Source organism: Durio zibethinus, chromosome 11 (genome assembly GCF_047325235.1).
Source record: "Durio zibethinus cultivar Kanyao isolate XHJ-2024 chromosome 11, ASM4732523v1, whole genome shotgun sequence".
Taxonomy (NCBI): Eukaryota; Viridiplantae; Streptophyta; class Magnoliopsida; order Malvales; family Malvaceae; genus Durio; species Durio zibethinus.
This window is the reverse complement of record NC_143172.1, coordinates 27,051,059-27,074,643: the sequence shown is the minus strand read 5'-3', so window position 1 is coordinate 27,074,643 and position 23,585 is coordinate 27,051,059. Positions and strand designations below refer to the sequence as shown.

General features: G+C 36.0%; 5 protein-coding genes across 10 annotated transcripts; 3 read left to right on the top strand and 2 right to left on the bottom strand.

Moving 5' to 3' along the window:
• Positions 1–308: 308 nt before the first annotated feature.
• On the bottom strand, positions 309–6,355 carry LOC111291330 (uncharacterized). 6 transcript variants are annotated; one of them, XM_022883003.2, is made up of 7 exons: positions 6,074–6,355; positions 5,597–5,809; positions 5,435–5,506; positions 5,280–5,351; positions 2,007–3,983; positions 981–1,910; positions 309–884 (listed from the first exon to the last, which is right to left on the bottom strand). In XM_022883003.2, exons 2-7 carry the CDS (start codon positions 5,679–5,681, stop codon positions 535–537), a joined length of 3,486 nt encoding a protein of 1,161 aa, XP_022738738.2. In that variant the 5' UTR covers positions 5,682–5,809; positions 6,074–6,355; the 3' UTR covers positions 309–534. The 6 variants fall into 6 exon arrangements, with proteins under 6 accessions (XP_022738738.2, XP_022738737.2, XP_089624712.1 ...); XM_022883002.2 differs by having other exon boundaries at positions 5,597–6,195; XM_089768586.1 differs by having other exon boundaries at positions 309–805; positions 5,597–6,195.
• LOC111291332 (putative disease resistance protein At1g50180) lies at positions 6,146–10,132 on the top strand. Its single transcript, XM_089768592.1, has 2 exons — positions 6,146–8,246; positions 8,439–10,132. The coding sequence occupies exons 1-2, from the start codon at positions 7,152–7,154 to the stop codon at positions 10,017–10,019; spliced, it is 2,676 nt and encodes an 891-aa protein (XP_089624718.1). The 5' UTR covers positions 6,146–7,151; the 3' UTR covers positions 10,020–10,132.
• An 835-nt stretch (positions 10,133–10,967) lies between these two features.
• LOC111291333 (peptide methionine sulfoxide reductase A1-like) lies at positions 10,968–13,050 on the top strand. Its single transcript, XM_022883009.2, has 2 exons — positions 10,968–11,556; positions 12,576–13,050. The coding sequence occupies exons 1-2, from the start codon at positions 11,035–11,037 to the stop codon at positions 12,825–12,827; spliced, it is 774 nt and encodes a 257-aa protein (XP_022738744.2). The 5' UTR covers positions 10,968–11,034; the 3' UTR covers positions 12,828–13,050.
• Positions 13,051–14,052: 1,002 nt separating this feature from the next.
• Positions 14,053–16,209, bottom strand: LOC111291334 (nucleoside diphosphate kinase B-like). The gene is made up of 4 exons (XM_022883010.2): positions 16,072–16,209; positions 14,947–14,995; positions 14,595–14,826; positions 14,053–14,493 (listed from the first exon to the last, which is right to left on the bottom strand). The coding sequence occupies exons 1-4, from the start codon at positions 16,120–16,122 to the stop codon at positions 14,379–14,381; spliced, it is 447 nt and encodes a 148-aa protein (XP_022738745.1). The 5' UTR covers positions 16,123–16,209; the 3' UTR covers positions 14,053–14,378.
• A 5,315-nt stretch (positions 16,210–21,524) lies between these two features.
• On the top strand, positions 21,525–23,473 carry LOC111290596 (cyclin-U4-1-like). Its single transcript, XM_022881969.2, has 2 exons — positions 21,525–22,050; positions 22,919–23,473. Exons 1-2 carry the CDS (start codon positions 21,704–21,706, stop codon positions 23,190–23,192), a joined length of 621 nt encoding a protein of 206 aa, XP_022737704.2. The 5' UTR covers positions 21,525–21,703; the 3' UTR covers positions 23,193–23,473.
• Positions 23,474–23,585: the final 112 nt, after the last annotated feature.

The window sequence follows — 23,585 nt, the reverse complement described above, 5'->3', positions numbered from 1 at the left end:
TTTTATATGAAAAACAGATTCTACTTACACTGATGAATAAATTTTCTCCCTTCATTGCCAAGTCAAATGGTTTTTGCACTGTGATCAATGAGGATCCTACTCAACCACTGTAGCAATTTTTCACTACGAGTTGATCAAAGAAAAGTTCATGAAATGTCAAAACAAAAATCTTGGAGTCACTTTGCACCTTAGTCGAAAAGGTAACAAACCTGTAATCAAGTTTGATAACAATAAGGCTATTATTTCCGCAGTTTTAGTCTGGTTAGTTTTTAAATTGTCCTACAGCAATGCTAAAGGAGAGACGTATATTTTTAATTTAAAAAGGGTAGAGATGTATATTGGTTCTGAATTAATGAACACAATCATACAAGAAAAACATGTTTTATCATGTGATGAATCACTAAAGCACTCTTCTGCGCCCTGTTTCTGACAGGAACAATCTGTTACCCCTTAATTTAGAAAAGCAGGAACAAGAGAAGAGAGGAAAAAGTAAAAGAAGTAAAAGGAAAAAAAATCTGTGGTGTCATATTAAAGCTATCTCCTCCCACTTAGATACTCTTTTTTGATCCTCACGAGCTTGTTTGCAACTACTGTCATAGTCATTCTATCATCGGGCGACTCTGCAGTACAACCACAGGCCACTTCCATGATTGATAATATACATGTCCTATCAGCAGCTAAGTCTCTCCAACAAGATTGCAGCGAAGTGAAATCTACAATACTCTCAACTGCATGAGGTAATGAAGAGCATACCCAATGCCTGAGGTTCATTTCACCGTTAAATATTTCATCTGTGGGCTTCTTTCTGGTAAATGTTTCCATCAGTAGAATACCAAAGCTATAAACATCAGTTTTTTCAGAAACAGTTCCAGTTGATTCATACTCTACATCAAAATAGTATCAATGCATTAAGTATAAAAAATCCAATATAATGCATGATGTTATGATATTTTGTAGTTGAACATGATGAGAAACATCACCTGGAGCCATATATCCAGCAGTGGCCTTAGTCGCGGTTTTTGTTGCTGCAGTTCTTTCACTTACGCGTTTGGCAATGCTAAAATCACTAACATGTGCAACCATGTCATTATCTAGTAGAACATTGCTAGGTCTTAAATTGCAGTGAATGACACACATTGTATGGAGGTAGCACAAAGCTGATGCCACATCTATCATTGTATTAAGCATTGTCAAGATATTCCTTAAGGGGCTGTCATCATCATTGTAATGAAGCCATTGTTCCAGAGATCCATAGGGCATGTACTCCAGAACCAATGCTTTAAAATCAACTTCATTGCACATCTTCAAGATTTTGACAACATTCCGATGGCGAATAAAGGACAGTGCTTCAGATTCAACTGCAAAACTCTCCCGCCTTCTTTTTTTTCGATTAAAAACCTTTATTGCTCTGTATACATCATGCCCATATGGTGATGGCATTTTTCCTTTGTACAAGACACCAAATTCCCCATACTGAACTATTTGACTTTCATTAAAGCCATCCGTTGCTAATAGAAGTTCTTGCCGTGAAATACTTGGATATATTTCCCTTTGGTCTGACCATTCAGTGTCTCTTAAATAATTTTTTTTGATCCTCTGGAGCTCTTCTTCAACTTCTGTCATAGTCTTCCTCTCAACGGACAACTCTGCAGTGCAAAACCTCGCCACTTTCATGATTGATAGTATACATTTTCTTTTGGCAGCTATGGCTTCCTGATCAGCCTCAAGTAAAGTTGCATCTGTTATTCTATCTACTGCACGAGGTAATGACTCACATACCCAGCGCCTCAAGTTCATTTCTCCATCAAACATTTCATCTGTGGGTTTCTTTCTGGTAAATGTTTCCATCAGTAGATTACCAAAGCTATACACATCTGTTTTTTCAGATATAATTCCACTTGATCCATACTCTATATATAAGATAGAAATGCATTATTCAGATAAAGAAAAATTACATGCATACATGAATTATATAATGCAAATATAAATCAAAATAGAAACATTACCTGGTGCCATATACCCAACAGTGGACATGGTTGAGGTTTGTTTTACAGCCTTCTGCTCATCTAAGATTTTGGCAATGCTGAAATCACTAACATGAGCGACCATATCTTCGTCTAGCAGGATATTGCTAGGTTTCAAATCACAGTGAACAACATGTCTTGCATGAAGGTAAAGCATAGCTGATGCAACTTCTATCATTACGTCAAGTCTTTGCAAGAGATTCAGAAAATAATTATGAGTGTAAAGCCACTTGTCCAAGGTCCCGTTAGGCATGTATTCTAGCACCAAGGCTTTGAAATCATCATCACGGCAACTGTTAATCAGTTTGACAATATTAGGATGATGAATAATGGACAATAACTTGGATTCATCCTCAAAACTCCTTAATGCTCTTTCTGTATGCATATTGAAAACCTTTATTGCAACATTCTTCTCCTCTATCATTGTTCCCTTGTAAACAGAACCAAACCCCCCAGTGCCAAGTAGGTTACTTTCACTAAATCCATCTGTTGCTAGCGCAATTTCTTGGTACAAAATTGTTCTTCTTTTTGTTGGAAGAACAGCTATCATCCCTTTTTGGAAGTACTGTTTTACCAACACATGGATCAGTAATAGCATACAACATAATGCAATCATTGGAAAAAAAATCTTGAGAAATAGAAAAAGAGTTCTCCGTGTTCCTTTGGAGGTACCAGTTTTGCATGGTGGAACTTGCAATCGTGCTGCACCACAAAGTGCTTTATTCATCACATATGATTGGGCTAAGAAATTAGCAAAGGGTCCTTCACTGGGAATTTCTCCTTGGAGTTCATTAGAAGACACATTAAAATATTGAAGATAAAGGAGCTTTACCAAGGACATAGGAATTACTCCAGAGAGGTTGTTAACAGAAAGATCCAAGAACTCTAAGCTTATAGAACCACTAAAAGATTCTGGAATAGAGCCTTGTAATTTATTTTCTGCTAAAGAAAGATACACAAGCATTTTGAGATTCCCAATGCTGTTAGGAATGTAACCTGATAACTGATTATTTGACAAATCAATTTCAGTCACAACCTTCAAATTTTCAATTTCTAATGGAAGAGACCCCTGTAGAGAATTTGATGACAAGTCTATGGCCAGGATATCATTTAGGCTCCACAAGCTTGAGGGTATCATGGAAGTTAACCTGTTAAAGCCTAAGCTGATATTTCTTAGAGCTTTAAGATTACCCAAGCATTCTGGTATTGATCCAGAAAGCTCATTACCACCTAAGGATAAGTGCACCAAGCTGCCCAATTGACAAAGTTCAGACAAGATGGTTCCTTGCAATCTATTGCTTTGAAGGTGTAAACCTTGCAGCTTTTGTAGTCTTCCAATTGTCTTTGGAATATTACCAGTCAATCCATTTTTTCCCAGCTCTAAGGCTATCAAGCTGCTTAAATTGCCAAGTTCAGCAGGAATGAAGCCCTTAAGTTTGCAATCAGTAACCAAAAAGTATTCAAGAAAAGTGGAGAGATTACCAATGGACATGGGGAGGATGGAACCGAGAGGATTGCCTGATAGCACAATCCTTCTCAAATGCCTGTTATCTGTCAATGAAGAAATAAAATTTGATCCCACCGTGGAGGATCCACTGGTTAAGTTATTAAGGGCTAATTCAAGTTTCTGGAGATTTCTCAGATTACCAATAGAATTAGGAATTCTGCCAGTAAGGAAGTTATCTGTCAAGTCCAAGAGAGTGAGCTTGGATGCATTAGAGATGGAGCAAGGTATTATTCCCTGAAGTTCATTTCCCCGAAGGTGAAGCTCGGCAAGATTTGGAAGGAAGAAGCCTATACTTGATGGAAGGTTTCCTGAAAGAGAGTTTTCATATAGCAAGACAACTTGTAATGCTGAGATATTGAAGATTGTTGACGGAATAATGCCCCTTAAGAAGTTATTATTAACTCTCAATGCCTTTAGGTTGGAAAGATTTCCAATCTCCGGTGGTAGTGCACCTGGACAAAGCGGAAACCACCAATATTTACTTCAGCAATTTGATTCTGCTGTTTCTACTCACAATTCTTAACAATTATTGCATTAAGAAGTACAAAGAGGAAGAAATGTAATCTTTCAAGAAGGTTGTTTCCAGATCAAGCCTAGCTACAGAAGGAAATAAATAAACATGAACTTATAATGGACAATATAAAGCAACCTCCCTAAAATACGCAATGGTGGATTCTAGCTCCAGAAAAGATGCTATGATCTGTCCTTCTGTATGACAAAAAGTTCACATGCTACGCTATCCTACTTGATTCCATACTATATTTCTATCTCCTAAAGAAATGAGGTATAGAGCTGCGCAATTTTCATTTAGTGTTGATGGCTCCTAGTAATGCAGGGTATTTCTTTGTAATGCAACATTATCACAGCCATAACACTACCTCCATGACAGGACATTGTATACACAGGCTCAGTCTCACGGGTCGAGACTTAAGCTCCGAATTCGCGTGGTTCTGAGACCCGGACATTCACCCTTCCGGCGTCCCAGATCAGCCTGATCGTCACGGTTCACACCCTTGTGAGGTATTGTCCGCTCTGGCCCCCCCTGGCCTCACGGTTTTGTCCTACAAAAGACGCCTCACAAAGCAGAGATGATGTGAATCATTTTATACCCCAGAGACCCTCCTATTATGTTCGATGTGAGATTCAGGACTCCCCTTTAGGTCCGTGACATTCTCTCACACCCAATCTCGTGACGCTTTCGTCACGGAGGCCGGCCACCCTACCTATCTCCCTCGAGGTGCTTAGCGTGGATCGAACGGTTTAAGGCTGGCTCTGATACCACTTGTCACGGGTCGAGACTTAAGCTCCGAACCCGCGCGGTTCCGGGACCCGGGCATTCACCCTTCCGGGGTCCCAGATCAGCCTGATCGCCACGGTTCACACCCTTATGAAGTATTGTCCGCTCTGGCTCCTCTGGCCTCACGGTTTTATCCTACAAAAAACGCCTCACAAGACGAAGATGGTGTGAACCCTTTTATATCCCAAGAACCCTCCTATTATGTTCGATGTGGGATTCAAGACTCTCCCTTAGATCCGTGAGACTTAACTAAGAGTACACAAATCATCCAACCCCCCTCTCACCGGAGCGTCTTTCCCCACAGTCCATTTTATGCCAAGATCCATCTAATCAACCAGCACCAGTACAGATCCAGCGGCAAACTCAAACCTTTTCAAGATGGAGTTTGTTTGAGGAGTTGGGACCTAAGCAAACAGCCTGATAATGCTGTAACTACAAAAGCATAAAGTACCTGTCAAGTTGTTTTCACTGAAGTTTATTTCCTCGAGCAATGTACAGTTTCCAATACTGCTTGGTATGTGACCTGGATAAATTCAAGCAGTTCAAACACTAAAAAGTATGATGGCATATCTTGGCAAATATTAAAAAAGGCAAATAAAATTGCACCTGTAAGGTGGTTATATGAAATGTTCAGATTCTTTACATTGGTTAGATAACCTATTTCCCCAGGAATTGTACCTACAAAGACATTATCATCAAGATAGATCACCTCATGAACAATTTGTTTATTAAAAAGTTGAAAAAAAAAAAAGAAAAAGAAAAGTCTACCAGATAGTCTATTAAAGCTGAGATCAATTATTTGTAGGGAAGATAAGTTTCCAATGTGTGGAGGGATGGTGCCCTCTAGATCCATGGAAGAAATATTCCAGGCTATGACCCTCTGGGGTTGGCCACCGCAAGTAATACCAATCCAATTGCAAACAGAAGCATCTGTTGTCCAATTGTTTGCCAAGATATTTTGAGTTTCGGGATTGATATGGGCTTTCAAGGCCAGAAGCGCAGATTGATCAGTGATTAATGAGTGAAGACGGGTTATGCACAATATAAAGAAGTGAACTAACAACACCAAACTATGAAAGCAAGAAATCTCCATGAATGTAAGATTGAAAATGGACGCTTATGACAATGGAGGAAGAGAAATGATACAAAACTGAAAATCTAATGGCCCCAACAATAGGAGGATGTACAGAGTCAGAATGGAAATTGGAGGGCTGACCATAAGTAGACGGGATTTTACTGCCTTACCCCTCTAATGGAGGCCTAATGGGCTATGCTGCAGGTTCTGTTCCTTTGTACGACATGATCATACAGATTTCCAAGCAGCCGTCAAACTTCAATCAGATCGAGACTAGGAAGAACAGAGAAAAAAACTGATAGAGGGAGAGTAAGAGATGAACAAGGTTGTCTGGTGAGATAGGGCGGCGCAAAGAGAGAATACAAGATGCGAAACAAATCGCTGTTTTTCATCTTTCAATTAGTAGAAAAAAGGTCTGCTTTCATTTCAGTTCACACCTAAAACCCTTCATTGCCTCTTTCTAGAAAGGGTCGATTATCATTGACTTAAAGCCGTTGCGAACCAAAGCAACCTTTCTCGAAAGGGTCATTATTATTGACTTAAAGCTGTTGTAAACCAAAACAAAGTAAAACGCCAAAACCTTATATCATTATTGCTGCAGAAGAGTTACAATACGGCGTTTACTTACAACGTGCTAAACCATACGCGGATTGATAAGAGACTTTACATCAGAACTTCAATCCAGACAGAAACTTGGATCTAACTTCAAAAGTGACCCAGCTAACAAGACAAGCAAACAAGTCCATGTTTGCACCTGGAAGATGGATTACAACAACATCCACAAGCTGGAGCAACTCGGCTTGTACTGGGAAACCTTTTTGGCGATATTTACAAGCTGCTGAAGCTACAAAGCCTGGACTGGAACACTTTCCACAGTTCCACTGCCCCCTCCAAAAGATGAGATCTGAACACTTCTATGACTATGATAAGCTATGAGAAAAGTTAAGTTTTTACTGAGTTGTCTTCTTTTTTTTCTCTATCAAACTAGATCTACAAGAAATTAACCTCCATAGATAGTATGCTAGATCTAAGAGTATACAAGCGGATATAGTGAGATGAAAGTGTGGGTTTGATGACTTTTGAGGTAAAAGAGAGGGTGGATTTCTGTTGATGTTGACTCCTGCATCTTTGATAAACACCAAAGCTTCTTCTGGGTTTGAATGTAAGAGTAAACTGAATTGAATTGTAGTTCCTTTATTCGGGACAAACGCCTTTCAGATCAATTAGAAGATATTAAAGTGTTTTGGCATGGCTGAAGCTGCTGTTTCCATTGTGGTAGAAAGGCTAGTTTACATACTCGAAGAGATTGATTTTAAAAAAAATGTTCTAGATGAAGTTGTGCGTCTACAAGATGAATTGATGCGGATGCGATGTTTCTTGAGGGATGCAGATGCAAAGCAAGATGATGATGAGAGAGTGCGCAACTGGGTTTCGGATATTAGAAATGTAGCTTATGATGTTGAGGATATCATTGACACATTCATCCTCAGAATTGATTCCGTCAAGAAAAAGAACCCCATCAGAAGGTGTGCTTCCATTTTCCTAGATTGGAAACATCGCTCCAAGATTGCGAAGGAGCTCATGGCCATCCAGGGAAGAATCCCTGATATATCTGAGAGTCGTGAAAAGTATGGTATCAAGAACATTGGAGATGGGAGCACTGCAAGGAAGAGGCTCCGGAAGCAGAGAAGATCATCTCCTCGCGGTGAAGAAAAGGATATTGTTGGCCTGGACGAAGATATAGCTAAGCTGGTGACACAACTTGTCCAAACTGAGGACCAATGGCATGCAATTTCAATAGTCGGAATGGGAGGCATTGGCAAGACCACTCTTGCCAAAAAGGTCTACAATCATGGTGAAATCCAGGCTCGTTTTCCTACCCGAGCATGGGTCTATGTATCCCAGGAATTCAGTACCAGAGACATACTTCAGGCAATTATAAAGCAAGTGGCGACAACAGGACGAAAGTTGGAATCTTTGCGGGAAGAAGAATTGGAAGAAGTTCTCTATGACCACCTTCGAAAAAAACGGTATTTGGTGGTCTTGGATGATGTATGGAGCATAGAAGCATGGAGTTCTCTGTCTGAGGCCTTTCCACACAGAAGTAATGGAAGCAGAGTGATGCTTACGACTCGCAACAGGAGTATTGCCATCAAAGCTGATGCTAGAAGCGTTCCCTACGACTTGCATTTTCTGAGCGAAGAAAATGGCTGGATGTTGTTCTGCAAGAAAGCTTTCATTGATAGCGCTGATGCCCATCGTTCCCCACAGTTGGAGGAAATTGGGGAGGAGATTGTTGAAAAATGTGCTGGTTTACCACTAGCCATCATTGTGATAACAGGAGTATTGCCATCAAAGCTGATGCTAGAAGCGTTCCCTACGACTTGCATTTTCTGAGCGAAGAAAATGGCTGGATGTTGTTCTGCAAGAAAGCTTTCATTGATAGCACTGATGCCCATCGTTCCCCACAGTTGGAGGAAATTGGGGAGAGATTGTTGAAAAATGTGCTGGTTTACCACTAGCCATCATTGTGAGGGAGGATTGCTTTCAAGAAAAAGAAATGTGGGAGAATGGAAAAGGGTTCTTTCCAATATGAGCTCGTTCTTTGCTCAAGACCCAAATGGGGTATCAGCTATACTGGCTTTGAGTTACAACGATTTGCCATATTACCTCAAATCTTGTTTTCTCCATCTCAGACAGTTCCCTGAAGACCACCCCATTCCCACGCATAAATTGTTTAGGCTATGGATTGCAGAGAGTTTGATACCAGAGCAAGATGAAAGGATGGAGGACGTAGCAGAGGATTACTTGAATGAGTTAATTGAGAGAAACATGGTTCAAGTGGCCAAATTGAGTGTCAACGACAGAGTTAAACAATGTTGTCTTCATGATCTACTACGAGACCTCTCCATCTCGAACGCCGAAGCTGAGAGTTTTCATGAAATTCAAGGGAGTCAAAATACACATCCTTCAGCTAGATGTCGTCGTCATGCCATCTATTCTACCTTCAATTGGGGACAATGCAAGCATCCAAATCCCCATCTGCACTCGCTTCTCTTCTTTAGAGTTGATCATCACAAAAACCAGGTTAAATATTATAGAAATGATCCTTATAAGATAGAAGGCAGCGATTTAGATTATGTTGGCAAAAATTTCAAACTGCTCAGAATTCTGGAGTTGGAGGGTATACCATGTACTACCATTCCAAGCATAATTGGGTTACTTATTCATTTGAAGTACTTGGGGCTAAAGGAGACGAACCTACAGGAGCTTTCATCAGCCATAGGTTCTTTGCGAAACCTGCAGACTCTTGATGTAGCAGCAAATCTTCATCTGAAAACAATTCCCAATGTAATATGGAAGCTAACAAAATTACGATCTCTTTATATGTGTAGGCATAAATATGAGGGGCCAATGCGAATTGACACACTACAGCATCTCCAAACTCTATCAGAGATAAATGTCAAAAAATGGATGCAAAACAACTCTGCAAATTTAACCAGCCTGCGGAAATTGGGAATCAGAGGAAACTTCAGCTTGCAAGCTAATGAAATATTCAACTCCATTGTGGCACTTGTACAAGTTCAGTCCCTGTACCTGCGTACCGAAGGTGCTGATTTTCCATTGCTCACACAATTTTCTGCTCTTCAAAATCTAGTCAAGTTGCATATGAGAGGAACGATAAGGCAGTTACCTAGCTCGCAGGAATTCCCACCAAACCTGTCTCAGTTGACATTAGAACATACTCATCTCAAGCAAGCTTCAGTAGGGATACTTGAGAACTTGCCAAGATTATTGATTCTGAGACTAAAAGCACGTTCCTATGATGGAGACAAAATGGCAATATCTGTCAGTGGCTTTCCTCAACTTGAGTTCCTGGAGTTTCACTCCTTGGAATCCTTGGAAGAGTTAAATCTTGAAGAATGTGCAGTTGTAAGGCTTAGGAGTTTCCGGATCATCAATTGTGGAAACTTGAAGATGCTCCCTGAAGGGACAAGATCCCTTAGTGCCCTACGTGAGTTGGACATCGAAGAGATGCGGAAATCAATCGTGGATAGGATTCGAGGTGAAGATTTTTACAAAGTGCAACATGTTCCCTCTATCTTGTTTGTTTAATTTGCAGTTTCAATAAAGATTGTAGCAAATTGCAATACCTTAAACCATAAACTATTCATGGCTTCATACAGATTTGGATCTCGCAATCATACATCTGAAACTTTTTGTTGTGATTTATGTCCCTTCTTCCTGATCTAACCCTCCAAGCTCACACCAGATTCAATTTCATGTAAGAGAATTCACTGGGAAGAAAAGCAATCACTCCGTCGTCCTATTCAAACGTTGAAAGATTAACACATTTAAAATGTTTTTATAGTAATGTATGAAGGTTGATGACAGATTCTGTCGGTGGCTGCTAGAAACTGCATTGTCGAAGGAACATGTAACAGATTGGATCACTTGTTCATATGTCTGAAATCAATGTCCCAACTCCAAAGCAAAGTTTTGACCTGATTAATTATGATACAGTGGGCCGAGCTCGTTTCTTCATGAGATGAAAAAGGCCCAAAAACCCACTGAAATTGCACAGTGTGGCTGGCATGGCATGGCCACACATTTGTTGACGTTTGTTACCACACTTGGCTACTATTCTAGACTCTTCTTTCGAAGGCCAGCAACAACTTCCCCCTCCACCACATTCCATTCAACGCCAAAAAAGAAAAAAAAAAATAGATAAACCCCGAAAGAGTACAAAAGTAACCATCATCATCCCCAATTTTAATTCCATTGCCAAAAGAATCATACTCATAGTCATCTATTCTTATCTAATAGAGCATCCATTCTCAGTAAAAAACTATTTTTACTTTTTTAAATTTCACATATAAAATTAATAAAGTAATATATACTAAAAATTAATTTAAAAAATCTAATTTACACCCATTTTTTAAAAGACAAAGCAATTTTGTTGTTGACATTTTACAAAAAAAAAACAAACCACCATAATAAATAATTTATTTTTTAAAAATGAAAAATTAGAAAGAATCCCAAAAAAATAAAAAAATAAAAAAAAGCAAAAAAATTGTCAGCATTGTTGTTCTTTCCAAGTCCAATACCCAAATCCTAACTCATAAGAACAATGCTACGAAGTCTTACGCTTGCCACTTCTTCTTCTTCTTCTTCTTCCCTCATTTCTAAACCTTTCTTTTCAATCTCTCAAAAATTTCCCTTCTCTTTCTCTCGAGTTTCTCTCCCTTTCCCTCAAGCCAAACGATCCATTTTCGTCTACAAATCCCCCATGAACATCCTGAAAAACCTCGGCTTCGGAGCCAACAACAAGCCAACGCCGTCAATGGAAAACTCCGCTATAGCTCAGGGTACGGACGACGACGTCCCGGCTCCTGGTCAGCAGTTTGCTCAGTTCGGTGCGGGGTGTTTTTGGGGCGTTGAACTGGCGTTCCAGAGAGTTCCAGGGGTGACCAAAACGGAGGTTGGGTATAGCCAAGGGTTCATGCATAATCCATGCTATGAAGACGTGTGTTCGGGGACTACGAACCATAATGAAGTTGTGAGGGTTCAGTATGACCCTAAAGAGTGTAGCTTTGACACTTTACTTGATGTCTTTTGGGCTCGCCATGATCCTACCACCCTCAATCGCCAGGTGGGTTTTTATGATGTGGAAATTTCGGGTTTTTAATTGTTGTTTTGAGGTGGGTTTTTAGAGATGGACAGTGTTATATATGATAAGTTTGTAAATTGTCTTGCTTTTGTCATTCCGGGGTGCTCCATGTGGGTGGATCCATGTGTAATCTTGGGGTTTTGGTGGTTGTTTGGAGGTGGATTTTGCGCTTGACTATCACAATTATGAATTATTGTCTTATTCTAGTGATACTTTTGAGGTAATTTTTTGGGGTTCTATCATCTATGATTACTTGGTAATTTTAGAGTGTTCCTGGTTTGTTTGATTGAATTGATTTCTAGGTGATAATTTGTGTGCTTTTCTTTTTGTTTTTTTAATGTATTTGTGGTATCTAACCTGTTTAAGGAATTTGTACTTTTGCTTGTCAAAATATTCAGTGTTATGCATTTGAGGAGTTGTTTTCGGGTGCTTCAGTTCTTTTCTGCCTTGTATTGTGTCTTTGTTTTGCTCATTCTTCACTTCAAAAGGGTGGATAACTAATAGGATATCTCACTCTGGCAAAAGTTCAGTTTTTTCGAATGAATTGATAGTTGTGAATTTGGCATGCTGCTTGCTAGGTGATTTGTGATCATTTTCTCTGAAGTTACAAGTATTTTCTTTCTCCAGTATTAGTGTTTTTTCTGAGTTCTTGAATTGTCAGGGTAGAACTATGAAATAGCAGAAGTTATGGAATTAGCTTTCATGCTGCACTTTATTGGATTATGTATATTGTTTTGTTTGTCTTCCATGTTGGTCAATTGGTTCATTGTGATTCGCGAATATGATCTCGGATTTTAATTACAACTTCACTCCCTTTGGGGGGAAATGTTCTTTGTTTTTCTTGTTTACCCTCATAGATATTGCTAATATATAACGACAAAAGCATGTCAGTTTTCCCAGAGTGATAGATCTGAGGCAGGATAATCTTTGTTGATCATGTTGGTGGAACTGCATCTGCACTATAATCTTGCCGTTCTAATAGGTTGTAAATCATGTGGCAGGGGAATGATGTGGGAACACAATACAGATCTGGTATATACTTTTACATCCCTGAGCAGGAGTTGGCGGCAAAGGAGTCCATGGAAAAACAGCAGAAACTCTTGAACAGAAAGATTGTTACTGAGATTCTACCCGCCAGGAAGTTCTATAGAGCAGAGGAATATCACCAGCAGTACCTTGCGAAAGGAGGTCGATTTGGTTTTAAACAATCTTCTGAGAAAGGGTGCAATGATCCAATCCGATGCTATGGCTAAGTTGCCACCTTTCAATATGCAGTTCTTAAGCTTATGATTGTTATAGTTTTCTGTTTTTGTCTGTCACTAGCGTATTATACTTCTAAACACCCTTTTTTGATGAGGAATGAATGACTGCTTATTTATGTAGTTACTGAACATGGATTTGTAACTATTTACAGTCCCCAGTCCAGCATCTATATTTTGTATCCCTAAATTTAGATGATATCATGTTTAACGTCAATGTGGCGATTATGTGTTAATACTTAAATAATACCATTGTGAATCTGTGATGGAGGAGGTTTCTTCCATTCTTTTAGAAAGCCAATGTAGTCACCTAAAGCCTAGAGACAGACAATAGGATGATTACGGCATTTTCCCTTGCATTTCGCCTTTCCTTTGATAGTCGAGAATTTTCAGCCATAAGAAGAACTGTATTCTCACTTGAATCAGTCGGAGGCAGAATTGGAATTGAGCAAATTTAGGTGGTTGTATATTGGTTTGATTCTCTTCTGCGGGGTTGTCTCTCGTCTGACCGGTGCTTGCTTTTTCTTTATTATTATGTTTTTATCTTCTTGTTATTGCTCAAGCAACAGAAGAAAAAAATTGAAAAAACTTAATGCTGAAGCAACGACATTTTTAGGAAACCGTCTGTACGAAAGCGGTATGGAACATCAGCTCTTTTAGGCTTTAGACATAGCGAATCTTCTGCCACGTTTTTCTTGTTGTCATCACAATTAAGAGTCGACACTTTTCGTAATCCCCGGATCCATTAAGCAGTTTTGTTCAAACCATTTATGCATCTCTTTGTGCTTAGACACGAAAACCATGAGTCAAGAGTCTTCCGACGCACCAGGCAACCACACCTTTCAACACGTTTAACAGGAAACGCGGAATGCTGGTGAGATGCGACTCTCTGATGCCATTAAGGCTTTTAGTTCTAGCAGAAATCACGCTAAACGCTGAAGAAGCAATCATCAAAGAGAACGGAACTGAACCAGAAATTTGGGATGCCAAGCATCAAATTCTGTAACAAAAATTTTAGTTGCCACACTCTGCAAGATAAATGTCGGCATTGCCAAATCTGATAGTAAAACTAGTAGATATAATGCATGCACAAATTTATCCGAGCAGTCCTAGGAAATTCTGAACAAGGCAGTTTGGTTTGACCTCCAAGTATACATACAGGCAGGAATCAATGCAAACTTCATAAGCATGCACTACCACAAGCAAAGACAACCAAGCATTCAATAAAGGATTATGAATAGAAGAAAATGCCACCACATTCTATATATCCAGTACATTGATAGTATAAAAGTGTATTTCTTTTTTTTATTATTTGAAGTTACCAGGATTTAAATCCTGATCATTGGAACTATGACTTTAGCACTCTACCAACAGATCACGTTGCTGTTGGCTATAAAACTATATTTCATAAAGTCTCAATGTTCCTTCACATTTACATGATATCCAATAGGCAAGATAAGTATGATCTAGGCCAAGAGGAGTTTTAATAAAACAGCACTTATCGGACAACATAGCTATCAGGTGCCATTCAACTATGGAACTATCTTACTCATAGATCCATGGGTGAAGGCTGCTCTCCCAGTTTTCAGCACCATCTGGGAACCACAATGCTATCTCTTTCCTAGCACTCTCAACTGAATCACTTCCATGAATGACATTCCTGCAAAAGGATTATGACAGGTCATACAAATGAGAAATCTAGACTCGGGTACAAAAAGAAAAATGAATAAATAATTGACACACTATGTGAAAACAGTGTACCTCCCAATTTCAACAGCAAAATCCCCACGGATGGTTCCAGGAGCCGACTCTGATGGATTAGTGGCTCCAATAATTTTGCGACCAGTTGTAACAACATTCTTTCCTTCCCATATCATTGCAACTACTGGACCAGAGGTGATATACTCAACTAGGCCATCGAAGAAAGGCTTTGCAGATAAATCCGCATAATGCTTCTCAGCAAAAGCACGATCGACAATCACAAGTTTCATTCCTAATCTCAAAAAAAAAAAAAAAAAAAATAAAGGCAAATCACATTAAAAAAGTAGTATTCCTCCACCACCTATACAGAAAGAAAAAAAAATAAAACACATAATTAGATTTCAACCATTACCTTTCAAGAAAAAACCTTTTTTCTCAAACCTGCTAATGATCTCACCAACCTGAATGAGGAAATCAAATAATCAGACATAACAACTCAAAGAAAGCCAACCTTCAATTTGTTGCTGAATGTAATACCATTCAGCTTTTTCTGAAAGGAATAAAACCAATAAAACTAACCTGATCAAAGAATGAAATTTGACAACACAACATCTACAATAATTCCTAAAACCATCCTAGCTTTCTTTTCCTAAATGCAGATGGTCTTCATTAATTTTAAGCATTTAAATTTACAAATGCAGACAAGAGCAATAGCTTCTGGTTCACTAAAATACCTTCTTTTCTCACAGAAGAAATAGGCTCTTAGATCTATTAGTGCTTAGCAGATAGTGTGTTTGTAATGATATTCATGACCTCGATATTGATTTTAAAACAACGCTTTAAACAGAGAAAAGGATTAAAAAGGAAGAAAACCACTGAATCCAAAGAATCCTTAAAGAGCGTTTCATTAATAAAACAAGCTCAAAATATTTTCATGTTAGGCGAAAATTTTAACCATTACTGGCTCCGCCAAAGCTTTTTTCTCCAAGAGCATTGAATGCAATATTCTCATATCAAACATTGGGTCTCTGTAAAATTTCATATTCCATAATAACCATCTTGGCCATCATATCAACAAGATGAAAAATTGAAATCTTAGGACAACAGACTCAACCCCCCACCATGTTAATTTTCACTTCTATTTCATAAAATTTTCGACAGTTAAAGATGATTGATATTCAAAGCTTAAACATACAAAACTGAAACAACCCATTGAAAGAAAAGGTCCAAGAAACAAACTTCCACACTTGTTATCATAGAAAAGGGAAACATACAAAAAAAAGTTTGTTCCTTTTCATATGCATCAATCTTTTAAAGCACTAAGTTATCAACTACAGTATCAAAGCTCGATTATAAAAGCAACCCAACAACAGTTTAGATAAGAATAATGGATTTACAGCATCAAGGAAAGGAAGTTACTTCTATGCTTCACTTTCTTCGTTTCAATTTATTCCTTCATAGTACTTTCTCATTTACATGTCCCAAAAAGCAGTAAGAAACGAATCTAAAAGCAAAAGAAAGAAAGAGAGAGACAAACCAGGCCTCTTTGAACACCATCAGGTTTGATCATAATGAAAGTTTGCTCCATTTTCAGTGACGGAAAACCCTAGACTGCTTGACTTGATTTTTCAGCAGTTGAAAAAAAAGGGACTAGCACTTGGGCAGGTTCTTTCTTACTCAAACACGAACTTCGGGAAATATGTAAAATATGAAGCTAAATTTATGGGTTTTAAAGCCATGTTCTTATGCACCCAAAAGAAAGGATTATGGGCTTTTTTGGGCTTTTGTTGCTGTTGTGAGCCTTAATGAGGCCCATCAATTGCATTACTCATTAAGTGGGTAATGAGTTTGGAACTCAGAGATATGGAAATTTGGTACTCATTGGACTACTGGACTTTTAAAGGTAAAAATTAATGTAAATCATAGTACTAGTTCTCGTTAGGAAAGTACTTACAAATCGATTCCAACCGTTATTATTCCTTTAAAATAAATTATTATCTTTGATTTTATCATAAAGATTAATGATTTATAACTTTCATTTTATTATGCTTTCCAAAGAGTGATTCCTTTCAAAATCTCATCAGATGTTTACTTAAAATGTCGTTTCAATTAACAAATTTTATGGTTCTGAAAGTTCCAATTACGAGAAAACCAATTCCTTTTAATGGAAAAGATGATCATAAATTAAATTTCATTATTAAAATTAAAAGTTTAATATTTGATCATATAATTATTGACCTTCAAATTTTAGAGTTATATATACCATTTTTGGTCACTTCATTGTCAACAATTATTGCACTCTTTGGACTACTTCAGGTATCCATCTCTTTGTTTTTGTTAAATATTCTTCTCTATTGTCAGTTCAGTTAGGTATTCTTGACTTTAGCAGCTTTAGTGGCACATATACAATTTTGACCCATCAAACCATCAGGCATGGAATCAAGGTTGAGAGGTGTCCTTTGTTGTCGTACGTGCAGCCACTGCTTCCCACACAGGCTAAAGGACTCCAGTTCCATGTGTTCATATGGAAATTTTTTTAATAAAAATCGAATTTTGAATTTTATTTTAAAAAGAGTATAAGATTAATTTGCTTATATAAAAATAATTAACGTCAAAATAGTAATTAAATTTCACACAATTTATGAATTGCCATATTGATGATCAATCTTAACAATTTATATTAAAAAACGAAAAAAGAAAAGAAAAAGGAAAGAAGTAAGGGAGAAGATTGAAACAGAACATGCACCGCCATAACACAATAACGCGTGTAGCATTAAACCATGATCCGTCTAACTTATTCATGATCGCCGGTGGCACTGTCGTGTCCTAATTCCGCTGGATCAATTTTTTTTTTTTTTTTATAGAGTAAATTAACTGTTCTTCATGTTAAAGGCACATGGAACACTTAATTCTACTACATTAGCAGATCAAAGTATCTCAAATTGCAGCAGGACCACACTGCTTTGTCCTTGCCACTTGCTACTCAAAAAACTATGTTTCAGCCACGTTTTTCAATTTTTCTTACTCTATTTCTGAAACTGCATCTTCGAATAGTCATACGATCGAAGTCTAAGTCTGGTACCATAACAATTTTGGAACAAATGGTTTTAAATTTTATTTTTAGGGTTACAACCGTTTATTTACAATACAATTTTATACACAAAGCCCATGTATTAAGCAGAAGGGTTACCCATTTTTTTTTTCCTTTGGTTTTGATTCTCTAATATAGGGTAACTAAAAGCATTAATTAGTAATCAAGATCTTCAATTTTCCCCTAGAAGCACTGACGGATGTTTATGGTGATTTTCTTGGTCCCTAACATATAGCATAAATCTCCTCTAACCTAAGCACATAATATGTAGCAATATCATGTTTTTATTCCATAACACAATTTGAATATTTAGATGTGTAAAATATGAGGATCTAAATTTAAGTTAATTAGAACCCGAAATTTAAATCAGTTAGATTTATATAATCATCATTTTTAAAATATAATATCTAATAAATTTGAAATTTAGATTATATATATATATATAAAGTCAAGCTAATCAAACAAATTTCCCTAATTCTCCAAGAATCAAATAATCTATGTGCTGGTAAGTTGAAACATCTTCCTTAATTAAAATAAATAAATAAAAAGGAGAACCATTGAATGAGGACACAATGGAATGTTGAATTAAGATACCTATATCGATTGACTTTTGGAGAAAAAAAAAAGTCATTTCCTTATTTTAAAGCTTATAAATAAACAAACGTTAGTGGATTAATCAACTAATTATATCTTAGTATTTGATAAAACGTTAATATAAATTTTTAATTTCACAAGCGGTATTAAAAGATTAACATATTTTATTTTTATTTTTAATTATTTTTTTATTTTTTTAAATCTATTTTAAAATATATGTGTCATTCTCTTCAACTTTAGTTATGAACTGTCATTATATTTGATAATTTATCTAGCATTAATTGCCAGTAACTCAATAAAAATAATAAGGTTAACATCAATAATTAATTTTAATGCTGCCGGCCAGTATACCCGCAACAAAACTGTATTGTCCATTTCCAACAAGTTGATGAGCATGAATAATTTGACTTCTCCCGGTATAGTTGCGTGTTTACTTAATTAATTAATTATGTTAATAAATTTTGTTTTTATTTTTTTGGTGAAAAAATATCACAACTATAATATAAAAATAGAAGAAGGAAGTGCGCTGCGCTGCAAATATTAAAATTTATTAGATATTTTATTTTTAAAATAATTACATTAACTAATTGAACTAAAGCAAATATTCTTATTTAACTTGATTTGCTTGTTTTTTTTAATACAATTTATTTGAGCCTAATCTCTTGTGCTAAGGAAGATGAAAGGGGACATGAGCTCCTAAGTCTTTGAAAATTACTATATTTAAGATTTTATTTCCGAAATGCATCTTACGAGGATTTGCTTGTATTTTATTTTCCCCAAAAGTATGCATCTCTCCCAAAGTCCCAATTAATAAAATTTTGGTATACATTCGTTGGGGTAGTCTACAAGAAAGAAAGAAAAGACAACACGGGGTGCAATAATTAGTTTGGTGGTTAACCAATTTGATCCTAACAAAACCAACTCTCTCTCAATATATAAATATAAATATATATATATATATATATTTGTTATCCACCAAGAAAAATTTTTCATCACGATCCATCATAATCGAACTAGAATTTTTTTCAGTGGAAAACAGCTGTGAACAGCATGCATTTCCCTCTGAATCAGAGTTTTATTTTTGATTTTTTAGGATATAATCCTTAAAAAAAAATTTAATTCGAAATTAAAATTTTTATATTCTCATAAAATTTTCTTAACCATTAGACGAAGAGGTGGAGAATAGAGTTTTATTAGTTTTGGTTTGCCAAGCAACTGGCATGTTTCAGGGAATTAATCAATACATATACTTAACCTCTTTATTAATTTACCTTTGACATTTGTAAATGATTATAATAATGATAATAAACATATATTTAACGGATGCCTATAAACAGTCATAAAATTTATTAATAAAATGTTAAAATTTTAATTTCAATAATCAAAGCTCAAATCTTAATCATTTCGAGTAATAAGTTGCTTGAAAGTGGCTGGCTTGTTTGAAAATTAAAGAGATTGGAATTGTTACAAGGAAAAGCTGTCGCCTGTGGACCTTATGGTACTAAATCAGCAAGTGTGTAGGCAAAAGTCTGCCACAGCTGAGAGCACTATAAGCACACGAATGTTGCAGTAATGGGGTCACAAAGGAAGAAAAAAGCTGGCCAAGTCTGGATATTATTGTATAAGTAGTCAACGTGCACTGAAAATAAAAAGAACAAGATGATAAAAATTTTTACTTTAGAATTCACTTGAAATCACGGCATATCTTCATTTTTCCACATCATTAAACAGAAGTCAAATAATTAATTACACCATAAATTGATCTGTAGATCAGATCTGAAAGTGTGCTTTAAGGACTCATTTTCATTTTTTAAAAAATTTATATTTAATACATTATCAATTTATAAAATTTATATAATATTAATAAATTAGATTATGTCATCTTATTAATTAATAAATATCAATCATTAAAATAAATATTTTTAAAAAAATTTACTCATTAATGAAGTGATATCATTTGATTCATTTTATTAATAAGATAGTATCATCTTATTTACTAACAGTGTATAAAATTTACATACTGATAGTAAATCAAATATAAAATTTTTTTTAAATGTTAAATCAATCTTACTTAAAAAAAAAAGATCGAACTAAAGACTTAATTCAGTTAGTTTTTACAATAATTTTTTTATATAACATCAAACATGTTTGAATTAAAATTTTAATATATGTAACTACTTTTCTTATTTTCAGTTTGCAATTTCGTTGTACGGAAAGAAAAGTAAATGTTAGATAATTGTTCGGCTAATTCCAGCCAAGATAGCACAGCAGCTAGCATATATAATCCCAAGATCCATACCAGTTATAAAGCTAAATTCAAAATCATGAAAAATGTTATTTTGATTTATGAAAACGTTGAAGTACTAAGAAAGGGATCATAAAAAAGATGGTCAATGCAAACCCTACCAAAAGGCAATGTCCCTTTTTTTTTTTTTAATCTATGTTCTCTTTTACCTTTTTAAAGTTGTTGGATAGAAACATTGCAGCAGAATAAAAATTTTGCCTTGATGGAAAAACAAAATAAATATTACATCTTTTCTTCTTTTAGAAGTCAAGTTATTGGCCTCACTAAATGCCCACCTGTACTTTGATTTCATAATTCATTGGGATTGAGAAGCTAAATTCATTCATAAGAAAAGAAACCTCCCATTATGGCCTAGCCCAAGCTACTTGATTCACCTCTATGTGTAGTTTCCCCAAAATACACCTTATGATGATCTATACAATTTCAATTTCAATCTAGATTGAGAATTGCCAACTTTTGAACCAATTTATTTATACACTCACTAAAAAAAAAACAGCCTTTTCAGCGACAGAAAATTACTGACGAAATTTTTTCAAATGTACTATTTTATACTGCAGAAGAAATTATTCCCATTTCTTAAACCCTTATAATAGAATTAAATTTGGATGAATACAACTTTTTTGAATTTGAAGTTTTTTATATCACCTTTATTGTCAAATGATGTATATTAAGAGCTTAAACAAATAAATGGATTTTAAGGTCATTGGTTTAATAATATTATTACGAAAATAATGAAATTTATTCAAATATTAAAATTTATCAGTATAATTTTATTAAATTTTAACATTGTACTTTTAATTTTATTAATTTTTGAATAAAAAATATCGGTAATCAAAATATTTCATAAAATATTCTATTAAGGCAAGTGATGAAATTCAATGAAATTGAAGTATAATAACAAAATTGCATATGGACTCGTAAATGTAATATAAAATATGTTGAAATAAATTTAACCTCAAGACATTATTTGGAAAGCAAAGACAAACATGTCTATTACATTCAATTAGTTCCAACCCATGTTCCTAATAACATGCTCTCCTATTGAACCCCACGAGGGAATGAAACGGCAAAAACCTTTGAAATTATGTGAACTCCTCTCCACCGTGTCTTATAAGACGCAGCCAAGCTAATACAAAAAGAAAAACAAACTCAAAAGACATACCAACCCAACAAACAAAAATGGCAGAACCAGAGATCAACGGCCTCGAGCAACAAACTGTTCCGAAGGTCATAACTTTCATGTCTTCTTTGCTGCAAAGAGTAGCTGAGTCTAATGATCACAGCCGCCGGTTTCAGTCCCAGAAGATCTCAGTTTTTCATGGCCTTACCAGGCCAACTTTATCCATTAGAAGCTATCTAGAGAGGATCTTTAAGTATGCAAATTGCAGCCCATCCTGTTTCGTGGTTGCCTATGTTTATCTTGATAGGTTTGTGCAGATGCAGCCGTCTTTGCCTATCAATTCTTTCAATGTGCATAGGCTGCTTATAACCAGTGTTTTGGTTTCTGCCAAGTTCATGGATGACATGTAAGTTTTTTTTTTTTTTTTCCTTTGCTTAAATTTGTGATTCTTGGATATAACTATCTGGGATTTTCTTTGCTCACCTGGATTTGATCTTCATGAACATATGGTCATTCTTTTTCCTCCCTGTGTTGTTTGACTTGTTGTTACAATCTTTTCAACCAAATGGGTTCTTTCTGATTCTTGATTGATAGTGCAATAATTTGTAGGATAAAACCTTTTCTATACGTCATGATCTTCAATTTTCAACTTCAAAAATCATCTGAATTTCAATGTTTGAGGAAAATATTTAACTTTGATTTAAGCTTCCAGGCCTTCTCTCTGCTGATATTTGCTTTTCCCCACTCTCTTTTCGTGGAAAGATTTTAGAAAAATCTCCATACAACACAAATCACACTGTTTTTCAAACAAGTACAGCCAAAAGAAAAAATAAAACCATGTGAAAAACCACCAATCTCTGACCAGACAGCCCTACCTTAGATGTGCTGGTATTGTCTCTGTCTATCAAGGCACGCCTGTAAATTCCCAAAAGCTGCAATAAAATTGTAAAATTGACAGTGGATGTCATAATTAGAGCTAATGACAGCTCAATCAGGGCCATGCATTCTGTTAAAAAGCAAAAATATCCACTTGGCTGTGTTTAGTATTTAATTATTGGCTCAACACCTTCCTGATTTTACAGCAATCATAGCAGTTGTTTGACAGTCATTTTTTTTAATAGCAGCAACTAACTTTTTAACTTTACTCATAAGCAATAAGTAAATATTACAAATTTTCCATTTTTGTGAGCAACAAAATCTAAATTTGACATAAGTGAAATAAATTTTCACCATTCAGATTAATCATTTTTTTAATCTTTAATTGGGATTTTCAGGTATTACAACAATGCCTATTATGCAAAAGTGGGAGGAATTAGCACAGTAGAGATGAATATTCTTGAGGTGGATTTCTTATTTGGTTTGGGCTTCCAATTGAATGTGACACCTGCCACCTTCCACACCTACTGTTCTTTTCTCCAAACAGAAATGTGGATGCAATCCCCTTTGCAGCATTTGGCAGAGCCTTCTGTAAACATTGGGAGACCCCCAAAGATCCACTGCTGTTTCAATGAAGATGAATCCACCCACCAGCAGCAACTTGCTGTTTAAGCATTGTCTACAAGGGCAATGATTTTGTGTATTAAAACCCCAAAGAAGAAAAGTTCTGACATGGTGTAAAATGCACATTGATTTCAGACATCTGGAAGTCAAAATCTCATCTGGCTTTCATTCTTTTGTGTGTCAATGTGCTATTGTGCTGTAAGAACACGTCCAAAATTCAATTTCCCTTCTTCTTCTTTTTTTTGTTGTAGTGCTACCTAATTTTGTTTTTTCCTTGTACCCAACTCTGGATAGTGGAATGAGATGTACAGATGAGCATTTTCTCTTTACAGTCTGGGCTGACATGATCTTGCCATAAGATTGTTTCAAGTGGGTCACTCAGTTTACTCCCTGGTTCCAACCATGCAAAGAACAACTATAAATTGTTTACTTTAAAAGGCA

Coding starts and splice junctions, on each gene's coding strand:
- LOC111291330 (XM_089768583.1), bottom strand. CDS start 5,921: ATGGAGATTTCTTGCTTTCATAGTTTGGTGTTGTTAGTTCACTTCTTT. Junction 5,352..5,434: donor TTCATATAACCACCTTACAG/GTGCAATTTTAT, acceptor GAATTTATCCAG/GTCACATACCAAGCAGTATT. Junction 1,911..2,006: donor TGTTGGGTATATGGCACCAG/GTAATGTTTCTA, acceptor TCTTATATATAG/AGTATGGATCAAGTGGAATT.
- LOC111291332 (XM_089768592.1), top strand. CDS start 7,152: ATGGCTGAAGCTGCTGTTTCCATTGTGGTAGAAAGGCTAGTTTACATA. Junction 8,247..8,438: donor CCATCATTGTGATAACAGGA/GTATTGCCATCA, acceptor CATCATTGTGAG/GGAGGATTGCTTTCAAGAAA.
- LOC111291333 (XM_022883009.2), top strand. CDS start 11,035: ATGCTACGAAGTCTTACGCTTGCCACTTCTTCTTCTTCTTCTTCTTCC. Junction 11,557..12,575: donor CTACCACCCTCAATCGCCAG/GTGGGTTTTTAT, acceptor ATCATGTGGCAG/GGGAATGATGTGGGAACACA.
- LOC111291334 (XM_022883010.2), bottom strand. CDS start 16,122: ATGGAGCAAACTTTCATTATGATCAAACCTGATGGTGTTCAAAGAGGC. Junction 14,996..16,071: donor ATGGTGTTCAAAGAGGCCTG/GTTTGTCTCTCT, acceptor TTCCTCATTCAG/GTTGGTGAGATCATTAGCAG. Junction 14,494..14,594: donor TTTGCTGTTGAAATTGGGAG/GTACACTGTTTT, acceptor ATCCTTTTGCAG/GAATGTCATTCATGGAAGTG.
- LOC111290596 (XM_022881969.2), top strand. CDS start 21,704: ATGGCAGAACCAGAGATCAACGGCCTCGAGCAACAAACTGTTCCGAAG. Junction 22,051..22,918: donor GCCAAGTTCATGGATGACAT/GTAAGTTTTTTT, acceptor TGGGATTTTCAG/GTATTACAACAATGCCTATT.